Source organism: Polistes fuscatus, unplaced genomic scaffold, assembly GCF_010416935.1.
Source record: "Polistes fuscatus isolate 324 unplaced genomic scaffold, CU_Pfus_HIC Scaffold4, whole genome shotgun sequence".
NCBI classification, from domain to species: Eukaryota; Metazoa; Arthropoda; class Insecta; order Hymenoptera; family Vespidae; genus Polistes; species Polistes fuscatus.
The window spans coordinates 3713978-3725821 of record NW_025113118.1 but is presented as its reverse complement, the minus strand read 5'-3'; the positions used below and the strand labels follow the sequence as shown (position 1 = coordinate 3725821).

The following is an 11844-nucleotide window of genomic DNA, read 5'->3' as shown; positions in this document are numbered from 1 at the left end:
CTGTTACAAAGTATATCAAAATTTAATTCCTAATATTTTAAAGAGTTTACATTGAATACATGCAAATTTGTACTCTTTATTATTTTTATACGAGTAATTGTTACAAGGTAACTATATAATAGGGCATTTGTATAAAAAGAAAAAAGAAAGAATTTGCTCTTTTTCGATCAATGATTTATTATATTTTGCTATGGAATAGTTTTTTTTATATATCTTTAATGTTGTTCACATCAATGATACAAAACTACAATATATATATATATATATTTTAACTTTTCTATACACAATTCTTTTATATAGAATTTTAAAACAGGACATCATCAAAATGCTTAAATAAATGTGCTAAGCATTAAAATTTTTATAATACATTTAAACAACAAAATGATAAATAATGCAATCGCATTTATATTGAAACCACAAAATATTTAATCTTTTATTTTCACATTTATTCACATTAAATATTCGCTTCGTTGATTACAACAGTTACAGTTTTAATATGCTATTCTTATAGTGATTATCATAATTTATCAATACATGACTGTCTTTAATACATCAAATACTATTCGAACTTAACTTTGGACTAAATTGTATTTTAATCGAGAACTCTATAACATTTATTGCTCGCATAAAAGAAACAATACAAATGCCTGAAATATTATGTGATCATATCAACTTTTAGTATAATTAAATATATTTAAGAATGCCATAAACTAATATCTGCAACCTATCAATGCAAAATTTTATAATATTTCATTTTATTTTATACTAGAAAAGTAATGTTATTATATATATTTTCTTTAATACATGTTTGTTAAAGGTATTGTTAGAGGTACTGGTGCTCTTAATTAAAAATATTTCAACGTTTGTCAATGCAATTATTATTCACTTTTTATTATAGTTTTAGTTAACAAATGTTTCTGTAATCGTCTATATGCATCTAATTAAATATAAATCTTTACGATTATACGTTACTAAATATTTAATATCTTCGTAAACTGTATAAATTTTGAAAAATAATTACATATCGTGTTTGCAATCTTTAAACTTTAAACAAAAGTATTACTTATTATATAATACGAATAAATGACATCTACGCTTTATTTTAAATAATAAAAAACTTTATTCTATATAAATTTATTAATGCAATATAATTTAACGTTTTTCTTTTTATCATATTCGTTTATGCGTAGTCATATATTATTCTTCATTGATATTTGCACAAAAATATGTAAAATAGCAAACATTTGTAATATTTATATATAAATAGATATATACAGCGCATAATAAATAAGATAAATAATATATTATATGAATTCAATTTTCTTATTATATAATCATATAACTAATGAATTATAAAAAAAAATATGTCAGATATGAGAATACATCAGATATGTATAAATATAATAACACACAATTACTATTTCTTCTGATTTTTATCTTCTTTAGTTATTTGACTTTGTAATACTTTATTTTTCTTCGCGGTTTTGTGTTCATTAGAAATAACTACATTACGTATCGTAGAATGAAGAAATCTTTTATTAATTGTCTCTCTAGGTTTTACCCATCCTGATGGTCCCATTATTTCAGCCCTTTGCGCACCAAGTTTTGCTTCATTGAGTAGAGCTTCAATTGCAAGGCTGCATATATAACATTCCATTAAACATAAATTAATTTTATATATACGTATGTATGTAAAAATTATTTTTCAAGGAGTATATATATATCGATAAAATATTAAAACATACGCGTTTAAATCCGTCGTGTTCATATTTGTTAATTTTTACTAAAGACCAATGAGCCTGATAAGAGATGAAGAGGAAAACCTATAAAAATTAAGAAAAGTAAATAAAATATTAAATTTAAATATGAAACATATGAATGAATGTGAATATTTGAGCCAAACAGATATAAAATACGTTAAACAATCAGTCAGAAGAATGTCAATACCTTAACAATGTGTTTATAGCTTAATATTAAATTAATTGGTTATGTTAACTTCTCTGAATTAAAACGAACCAATCTTACTTGTAATGATCAACAATCAACGAATAATCAGGTGCATCTCATTGCAAGCAGCGACACGCACTGCAATGACTGTGTCTCAAAGCAATATCGATATCTTGCAATCTTATCGATATTTCGGTCGATATCCTAGAGAAGAATAACTCGAAGCGTCTACTAGCGTAGAGCATCTCTAGCTGTCACAAGTTGTCACTCCTGATATTTATATATACTTATATGTGGTTATATATGTGCAACTGTATGTGTTGTATGTTTGTTTATTTTAATAGAGTTTATTCTTATTATACAGTGTGCTGTAGTGTAAGCACTTATGCAATTGCAAGGTATCAAGCTTTTTAAACTATAAATTACACGTTATGCACATCTAACCCCTAAAAAAAAACAATACATGAATAAATAATAATTGTGTTGTCAACAAAACAACTTTGCAAATAAAATAAATACTCTCAGTAGAAGTCGTACGTTATTGGCAGGATTCATTTAAGCTGCTTTTTCTGTTAAAAATGCAGCTAATGTTTATTGCATTATTTATTCTTGTTTCATTTACTAGGTAGCATCGTAGTAGAAAATATTTAAAACACCATTATATTTAATTTATTATGGAAATATACAGGAACCTATGTTCTACCAACAGTAGCAAAATTTTTATTCAGCCTTACGCTTACATTTGTTTTTATTATATATAAATTAAAGCACTATCAGTTTACAAGATTTGAATATTTTGTAAGAAATGAAAAAATTACGCCAAATCAAGTCGATAATCATGAAGTATTATTCTCGCAAACTGTCACTTATATCTTGGATTATTATGTTAGTATAGTGTATTTCGATTCTTATCATTTTGTTCAAAATTATGATAATGTTATTAATTATAATTTTGTTTACTATGTTTGTAAAGGAGTCTGGGATAGTATGAACGTTTCCAAGAAATAGATTAACAAAATGACAAAGACACGAATCTTGTGAACGTTTCATTGACATCACTTTTTCTATTGATTTTAATACATTTTGGATAATAAAAAATGTCGCAAACAACAGAAATAATACAAACATCTGGAGAAATCACAGAAGAGGGACACGAAAAAGCTCAAGTCAATGCTCCTTTACAAGTAGTCAGAGTACCCGTGAAACATGCCAATCTTGGAATACGTAGTCATGCGATGTACATATACAACAATTATTTCTTTTAATTATTAATTATAAGTTGCACGTTTAATATAATGCTTTTAATGTTTAATATTTCTTTTAGGGACATGAGTACAATGGTCGAACTGACATCATTCAGTACACTTGGAAAAATACAACCCTTTTTAGTTACAATCACAACCACTGCTGCATTATTAGTTGATTTACATTGTCATTTAACTGACAAAGAAATATGTGGATATTTGGGTGGACATTGGGATATTAATTCTCATAGTAGGTATATTTTGTATGTTGATAAATAAATTTTATTTCATACTAAATGGTAATACATAAAAAATAATATTATTTATTGATGCAGATCTATCCATAACATGCGCATTTCCATGTCGATATTCTGGCAAAGATAAATCGGCTGCGGCTGCTGTAGAAGCAGAAATTGCAAAAGCCATGGAATGGAAGCATGTAACTCTTGTTGGTTGGTATCATTCTCATCCCAGATCGCATGCTTCGCCATCTCTCAGAGATGTCGACGCTCAATTAGATTATCAAATTAAAATGAAAGGACCTAGTGATAACAGTTACATGCCTTGCGTTGGTTTAATATGCTGTGAGTTTCATTTTTTTTTCACTTTCTAAGCCAATATCAAATGTATTTTAAAAAATTTAAACGCCAATTCTTAATATAATTATAGCTCCTTACAACATGGATGGTAATTGCTATGAATCAAATTTTAACGTCTTTTGGTCACTGCCACCTCCTGAAAATCGACCTCATGAATATCCACGTCCTATGCTTCTTAGCTATACTTTATCTCAAGAACATTTTCTTGCTCAGGATACATTAGAAGAAATAGTAAGCTATATATTTGTGATTAATAGAATATATTACAATCAACAATATATTATAATCCCATACTATTTATTTTCAGAGACGATGCATAGAATATTATAGGAGCGAAGGAGGTATTGATTTTACTGCTAATTTTAATAACAATACTACCTATCTTGAACGTTTAAGAGTAAGTATTTCTTTTAATAAGATAGTGTTTTACAGTTAATATGAAACCTTAGAAATATAGAGAATGATATTTATATTTTTATTATGCAGTGTTCTTTAGCATCCAAATTACCTGGACGTAATCGTGCTAACGGATCTTACTGGGATGTAATCAGAGAAATGATTTGTCCTGGTTCAAAAGATGGGAATACACCAGAATTTCTTACCGTTAAATTTCCACTTGTACCAGTATCCGAATCTCTTGTTCCTCCGGTCCCACCTGGTGTTAGTCTTCCAACTTACAACGCAGCAGTTTTTCTAGCACCTGTAAACTTTAAACCGGACAGTGCGATAATTACACCTACATCTAAACCATTTGTCATGCAACCGTCTACTTCTAGAGACAATGTCAGAAAAGATAGTGCTACAGGAACAGACACAGCATCCATAACACAAATAAAAGATGCGAATACTGGTGTGTCTAAACATATGTCACCACCAGAAATGATTCGAAGTTTTCAATCGGGTGAGCTAACGGTATCAGTGAAGAACACAAAATGCGATTACGATTTTCCACCAACAGATTTTTCCAAATTACCCAATCCTGTGGGAACTGATATTACGGGTAATAAAACTCGGGCCTCAACTACCCCTGATTTTCCTTTAACGGATATTACACACCAGATAACTAAGTTTCAAGACTTTACGAAATTAGCGAATTTTTCTGCTGCCGATTTAGCAAAGTTGTCCGGTTTTCCGATGCCAGATTTTTCAAGAACATCTTCGCCCTCGCCATCGACTTATATGAGAAACATAGCTAATTTATTCGGCCCTTTTGGTAAAGTTTCACCCGCGAGAGAGACAGATGGTACGGAACGTAAAATAAGTGAATTTTCAATCGGCGAAGTTACTCAGTCGCCATTTAAACCTACGTCAGGAAACGTAGATCTTGGAAAAAATGTTTCTATCAGTGCGGAGGATTATTCCAGTGGGAAGAAATTAGACATTCAAAATGATACTAAACTTGTTCGATCCAACGAATATCAAGGGACTGAAGATCTATCCAACTCTTCCAGTATTAAATCTGATTTTGGTGGTATGCTTGACATGACCAATTTGCACAAGAAACAGCAATCTCAAATCGGTGATATAAATGATACATCGCTTAATCTATCGAAGGACCGTCAGTAATTCTTATATTACATCGATCAATTTAATCTTGACGATAAAGTACACGTGAACATTGCGAATGTTTATAATAGCATTTCTCAACTCTGTTGTTTAAATCACTTAAATCACCTATACTCGAACAGATATCTTACATTTAATTAATTTTCGGTCAAGATAGTAGTTCTTAAAAATTTAACGTTTTGGGTTTAGAAATGCTAATTTATAATATACTCTTTGTGAGTGTTTATTTGTACGCACGTGCGCATGTACTTAAATAATCATATATTTAAGAAACCTCGTATTAAAATTTATTTTTTTACATTTTTCATTTATTTTTTATTTATAAAACATACTTTTATTCTATAAGAAAAAGTACTTTTCTTATCTTCTATAAATATGTATTTGTATGTACGTTCTTACTGTACATTGAAAATGAATTTTAAAATGAAAAAAAATAGTAAACTATATACTTCTGATTTCGTGAAATTACTTATACTTTACATTACATATTTTATATATATATATTAATGCAATTATTGATGCAATTATTGATGCATTTATTACATTTTTAAAAGTAGGAAAAGATGGCGCTGCATGGCACGTTTAACTAAACGTGCTTTTTTCATGTGTTTCATGTCATGTTATACGTTTTCTATTTCGAATTAAAAAAATATTTAATTTTATTTATCTTCTCTTAAAATCAAATTTCAATGAAAGATAATAATTTTGAATTATCTCTTTTTATATTGAAGAATAAATATAAACAGTATACGACGTGCAAAAACGAATACTACATTTTTACTTGGACTCACTAAATAGGTTATGTCACTAGTTTTTAATAATAATTTAAATATAATTTGGATCTTTAACAAGATTAATATCAAACGTCGGAAAATAGAAGAATAACGAAATTAAATATTAATTGAATATATTTATATCTATATATAAAAGAAATGGATGAGTTATCAGTTACCGAAGATGAATTGTTACAGAAACATAAACGAGAACGTAAAGAATTACAAGGTAACTTTTATTAATTTAATACTCTTTCGTTAACATTAATTTACTATTGCCTTAACGTTACGAGAAAAATATCAATATTTTGCAGTTAGAAAATATTTTACATGACTATATTTCCCTTAGAATTAATTAAACAAAAACTGTAACGCATAAACATTATGTTTATTATATTCATTGCAGCACAAATACAAGTACTGAAAAAATCAATTTGTAAGGGTGATAAAAAAAAGAAAAAAGAAGTTGCGGATGAAATAGCACGCAAGGAAGAAGATTTAGAAAAGAAACAAGACGAGGAATTAGCCAGGTGGAAAATATCCCAGGTAACTTTGAATGATACTGATGCAGAAAATGTAGAAGAATCGTCTGATAAAAATGACGACATAGAATCTAAAGAATCAGAAAAAGTACAACAGAGAGTTTCTAAAGCTCAACGAAGAAGATGTAAAAAAGAGAACGCAGAGAGAGAACGTAATCAAAGAATCATAGAACAGGAAGCATTCAACATCTATGGAAAGAGAAATATTGAGATACAATCAATTAAAAAAATCCTTTACGAACGTGATTTAATGTTATACGAAATTCCAAGTGATGGTCATTGGTACGTTGAACAATAATTTGTACGTTTATGTAACGAAAACTATTTATTTATGTTTTTTGTTTTAGTTTATACAATGCAGTTGCACATCAACTTAAAATGATTGGAGAAATTCCATTGAGTTTAAACGATTTAAGAATGAAAACTGCCATATATTTAAGACAAAATAAAGACGATTTCCTACCGTTTATTTCTAATCCAGATTCTGACCAGTTATTATCACCTGAGCAATACGAAAAATATTGTAACGACATTGCTGAAACTTGCGCTTGGGGTGGTGCAATTGAGGTAAATCTTGTAATAAGTTTTTTGTAAAAAATATCGTGTATATACATAAATATGACATTTGTAAATATTTTAAATGTGTCTAATGCAGTTGCAAGTATTATCACGTATTTTGGAACGTCAAATTGAGGTCATACAAGCGACAGGTACTCCATATATCGTCGGAGATGAATTCAATAAGAGAAAAAGAATAATATTAACTTATCATCGTTACATGTATGAATTAGGTGCTCATTATAATTCAGTTACTAAATTTCTCAAAGCAGATGAAAGCTGATCGTACATTTTATTATACTGAAAAAACGTTCATTTTAAAATGCAGCCGTGAACTTATTATATAACGTAATAAATAATTCTGATTTAATTTTATGTACATCAGATTTATTAAATACGTTTTAATCAATAAGTACATACATTGAGATAATAGCATCTGGTATCTGATTTTTTCAAATCGTGTGAATATACTATCGTTAGACTGGTATTTTATATAATAGATTTAATGTGGTAATCAAAATAATTTGGGTTGTCAATTTTTCATTATTTCATTATTATTATTATTTGAAAATTATACAAAACAAACAAAATTAATTAATAAGAATGAATTAATCAACTAGTTTTTTATTTATTTTTAAACTTCTTTTACGTTAAATAAAATGGTAGGATTTACTGATTTGATAAAATTTAGATATTAAGAATATTACAAAAAAAATAAATCAAAGAATTATTGCAGTTTACAAAAGAACAATTGCGGTGTTGTAGGAATATTATTACTTAAATGCAGTATACATATCAAAGGTGTTCTAAACTAGGGATTTGTTATTCTCCGTATGTGTTAGAAATATTCTAATATTTCGCATAAGAGTTCATGTACTAAGAAAAAGAATTAACTCTTTGACCAAATTATTCGTATTCAGAACATTTTAGAAAGAGAATAAATTTATATAAAATCGGCAATAATACATATAAAAATATAAAAGTGATATATCATCGATAGGATAACAAAAAGACAACAATGCCAACGAGGAGGACGTATTTCGTTGAATGTATAATTAATAATATTTTTTATAAAATACAGTAAATCGGCAAAATCTTTGCCAATTTTTACTTTCATATTTTATATTCAATTTACTTTTACACAATTTTTTATTGTGTAAATTACGTATTGATTAATAACAATACGAATGTACTGCCAATTATTGAATATGTCTTGCAGTCTAGTACTTGACTTTTACGATAATGATTTTATATTTACGATTTGGTGAATCGTTCTCTTTTGGAAGTCTTAGGATTTAAGTCAAAGTCAAATGTATATTGTCTCTTTTTCTCTCACTTCCTCTATTTCTATCTCTCTGCCATAAAATGCATATATTAAATAAATAATATATAATGTTATGATTATACTTAGTATATTATTGAAATCTTGTAAATATTGATGTATGTATCAGCGTGTGTTTTCATGTGAAATAAATAATATACAAGATGTGAATGATTATCGGTCCTTATGACGACATTAATTTATTTAATTAGAATAAGAATAACTTTAATATTTTATTAGATCTTCCGTATGTTAGTATAAAATATAAAAGCTTTACCATTATTTTTCACACTGTTCTTTAACATTATCATCGGATGTATTTTCAGCAGATTTATTTTTATTTGGTTCATCCGGTTTCATGGCTGGAAACAGTAATACCTCCTAAAAAATATTAATTTAATATTAATATTAATATTAATAATGTAGCGACTTATATTCTTTTTACTGAGATTATATCATACAAAAACTTACTTTAATATTATTCGTATTTGTCAAAAACATGCAAAGTCGATCTAAACCCAATCCCCACCCAGCAGTTGGAGGTAATCCATATTCTAAAGCAGTGCAGAAATTCTCGTCTACCATTTGTGCTTCATCGTCTCCAGCCGCTTTATCTTTCGCTTGCTGTTCGAATCTGGACAAAATTAAACAACCAGAAAATTCAATACAAGTACTTTAATTAAAAAGAAAGGAAAGAAAAAAAAGAAATACCTTTCTTTCTGCACTACAGGATCATTTAATTCTGTATATGCATTACAGACTTCCTTCTTCATAATAAATAATTCAAATCGTTCTGTAAGACCAGCATCAGAACGGTGCCATTTAGCTAACGGAGACATTATTTGCGGATGATCTATTATATACGTAGGATTTATGCATTTTTCTTCTATAAATTCACTGACGAGCTGTCAATATTAGAAATATTACAATTAAATAAAATATTCACTGTATGTATATTGATATTCTTTTATATCGATACAAATACATACTTTATCTAATAACCTGGCAGTTGTTTTTGGCGGAGGACACTCGATCTCGTGTTTAACACAAAGATCCTTAAGCATTTCATTAGCTTCCTGTGTATCAAGTTTGTCAGCATCCGGTAATTTCACATTTAAAGTTTCCTCTAAAGTTTTCATCATAGGTATCCGTTTGAATGGTGGTGTAAAATCTATTTCTACGACTTCACCATCAGGTCCATTCGGACAATATGGTATTTTATAACTACCGTGAATAGTTTTTACCATTCCAGAAACCATATCTTCCGTAATATGCATAAGATCGTGATAGTCAGCATAAGCCATATAAAATTCACATGTTGTAAATTCAGGATTATGGGTCAGGTCAATGCCTTCATTTCGAAACTGTTTACCAATTTCATAAACTCTATCTATACCGCCAACAACCAGAGTCTATATTATAATAATAATAATAATAATAATAATAATAATAATAATATAGAAGTTTATTTATTTATAACAATGTAAAAATTATACCTAAATGTATATTAGTATCATACCTTGAGATAAAGTTCTGGGGCAATTCGCATGTACAAATCCATGTTTAATTCGTTATGATGAGTAACAAAAGGTTTGGCTGTAGCACCACCAGCTATCATATTCATCATAGGAGTTTCAACTTCTAAGAAGCCTAATTCGTTCAAAAATTCACGCACATATGCAATTATTTTTGATCGAGTGTAAAATATTTGCCGTACTTTGTCGTTTAATATAAGATCTAAGTAACGTTGACGGAACCTTGTTTCCTAATAACATTAAAGTTTATTAAAAGTATGTAATTTACATATTTACTGGTATTTAAAAATATTTACCTTATCCTTTAATCCAAAGTGAAGATGCGGTAACATATGCAAACAAGGAGTAAGCAGAGTAATACTTTTAGGCATGATAGAAAATTCTCCTTTTTTGGTTTTACCAGGATTTCCAGTAACACCGATAATATCACCTCTCCTAATCTTGGACGTGTCCTTGATAAATTTATCTTCCCCTTCGTAATGTCTAGCATTTGCCATTACTTGTATTTTAACACCCTCTCCTCTCAAATCATAGAAAATAAGTTTTGCACCAGATTCTCGTATCGCGTGCACACGACCAGCTACGCTATAAATTTTATTCTCAAGGATTTCTCCTTCCTTAATAACCGAACTATACTTATCGATAAAATTTTCTAATGAAATGGATACATTAAATTTATGCGGATAAGGATTTTCATTAGCAACTTTGAGTTGTTCTACCGCTTGAGTTCTTAGCTTGAAATATTCCTACGAGTTAAAACCAAATATGAAATAAATGCAAAAATAGAGTTATATTTAATATATCAGCGCAATAGGAAATATTGTTTACATTTGGACTGATTTCTTCTTCCTTAGGAGCCCTTTTCTCTGGAGTTTTAACAGAGTTCTTCTTAGTTTGCGCATTTTGTACTTCTTTGGCTGTCCTTTGTACTTCCTTAACTGCCTTTACATTCAATTTTTGTTCTGCCTTAAGACGCATCTTTAATTCCCTGAAAGTAATACATAAAGCGATGTATATAAAATGAATTGTTCCTTTGTATTATTACAAGGAAAAATTATTAATAAAAATTACACACGTTGTAAAAAATTGTCTTGAAATAGTTCGATAAAATTTTTGTTCTATTTGATTGATATGCAATTTAGTGAATATTTTAACAGATTGATCAATGCAAGTTAAAACTTTGGTTAGATTAGTTAACATATTTACTAAATTATCACTATACGTCTTCTTATCTTACGAGATACATATACATACACCTACAATAAAAACATTGGATTTAAAATTTTTCATTAAGTTACGACTATTTTTTATGAGGAAAAATAGCATATCAAACTAGCCAACCGTTCATAAAGCAACGTGGCCGGTCTAGGACCGATTACTAACACATTAAAATCAAACAACATTAATAAACAAGACCAAGTAAAATTTTATATTTTAATGAAATCTTTATTAACAAATATGCAAAAGAATATTAAAACGACTATTAATTAATTTACTTACTTCTTGGATAACTTTTCTTCCGTTACATCAGCCATCGTAAAAAGTCTTTCCTACAATATTTCCAAATAGATGTTGGCGAAACTGAGAATATTCGTACATCACTCTTGTCTTTTTACAACATCTATTTAAAATATAATTAAACAAGATTTTTAAATATTCGTTAAATGAATATAATAAATCAAACGACACAGCTATATTTCATATTTTTATACAAAATACATAAATATTACATTTTGTATTCAATTAGTCAAATCGATTA

At 28.3% G+C, this 11844-nt stretch overlaps 3 protein-coding genes across 6 annotated transcripts; 2 read left to right on the top strand and 1 right to left on the bottom strand.

Annotated features, from left to right (window-relative positions):
* The first annotated feature begins 2033 nt into the window (after positions 1-2033).
* Positions 2034-5656, top strand: LOC122520524. Of its 2 annotated transcripts, none has more exons than XM_043640583.1 (7): positions 2034-2345; positions 2921-3184; positions 3272-3441; positions 3527-3775; positions 3861-4021; positions 4098-4187; positions 4277-5656. In XM_043640583.1, exons 2-7 carry the CDS (start codon positions 3045-3047, stop codon positions 5354-5356), a joined length of 1890 nt encoding a protein of 629 aa, XP_043496518.1. In that variant the 5' UTR covers positions 2034-2345; positions 2921-3044; the 3' UTR covers positions 5357-5656. The 2 variants fall into 2 exon arrangements, with proteins under 2 accessions (XP_043496518.1, XP_043496519.1); XM_043640584.1 differs by lacking the exon at positions 2034-2345 and adding an exon at positions 2751-2832.
* Positions 5657-5917: 261 nt separating this feature from the next.
* LOC122520525 (deubiquitinase OTUD6B) lies at positions 5918-7599 on the top strand. Its single transcript, XM_043640585.1, has 4 exons — positions 5918-6358; positions 6536-6953; positions 7019-7238; positions 7327-7599. The coding sequence occupies exons 1-4, from the start codon at positions 6289-6291 to the stop codon at positions 7510-7512; spliced, it is 894 nt and encodes a 297-aa protein (XP_043496520.1). The 5' UTR covers positions 5918-6288; the 3' UTR covers positions 7513-7599.
* Positions 7600-8770: 1171 nt separating this feature from the next.
* LOC122520520 (lysine--tRNA ligase) lies at positions 8771-11669 on the bottom strand. Of its 3 annotated transcripts, XM_043640575.1 has the most exons (9): positions 11427-11508; positions 11161-11341; positions 10914-11073; positions 10382-10831; positions 10070-10315; positions 9540-9962; positions 9262-9455; positions 9022-9184; positions 8771-8931 (listed from the first exon to the last, which is right to left on the bottom strand). In XM_043640575.1, the coding sequence occupies exons 2-9, from the start codon at positions 11283-11285 to the stop codon at positions 8830-8832; spliced, it is 1863 nt and encodes a 620-aa protein (XP_043496510.1). In that variant the 5' UTR covers positions 11286-11341; positions 11427-11508; the 3' UTR covers positions 8771-8829. The 3 variants fall into 3 exon arrangements, with proteins under 3 accessions (XP_043496510.1, XP_043496511.1, XP_043496509.1); XM_043640576.1 differs by lacking the exons at positions 11161-11341; positions 11427-11508 and adding an exon at positions 11586-11669; XM_043640574.1 differs by having other exon boundaries at positions 11161-11466.
* Between the last annotated feature and the right edge of the window lie 175 nt (positions 11670-11844).

Bases quoted from the DNA above. Each gene is read 5' to 3' on its own strand.
- LOC122520524 (XM_043640583.1), top strand. From the start codon at position 3,045: ATGTCGCAAACAACAGAAATAATACAAACATCTGGAGAAATCACAGAA. The intron at 3,776-3,860 runs GTGAGTTTCATT...ATATAATTATAG, and splicing joins TTGCGTTGGTTTAATATGCT to CTCCTTACAACATGGATGGT. The intron at 4,188-4,276 runs GTAAGTATTTCT...TTTATTATGCAG, and splicing joins CCTATCTTGAACGTTTAAGA to TGTTCTTTAGCATCCAAATT.
- LOC122520525 (XM_043640585.1), top strand. From the start codon at position 6,289: ATGGATGAGTTATCAGTTACCGAAGATGAATTGTTACAGAAACATAAA. The intron at 6,954-7,018 runs GTACGTTGAACA...TTTTTGTTTTAG, and splicing joins ATTCCAAGTGATGGTCATTG to TTTATACAATGCAGTTGCAC. The intron at 7,239-7,326 runs GTAAATCTTGTA...TGTCTAATGCAG, and splicing joins CTTGGGGTGGTGCAATTGAG to TTGCAAGTATTATCACGTAT.
- LOC122520520 (XM_043640575.1), bottom strand. From the start codon at position 11,285: ATGTTAACTAATCTAACCAAAGTTTTAACTTGCATTGATCAATCTGTT. The intron at 9,456-9,539 runs GTATGTATTTGT...TAATATTGACAG, and splicing joins CTGCCAGGTTATTAGATAAA to CTCGTCAGTGAATTTATAGA. The intron at 8,932-9,021 runs GTAAGTTTTTGT...AATATTTTTTAG, and splicing joins CAAATACGAATAATATTAAA to GAGGTATTACTGTTTCCAGC.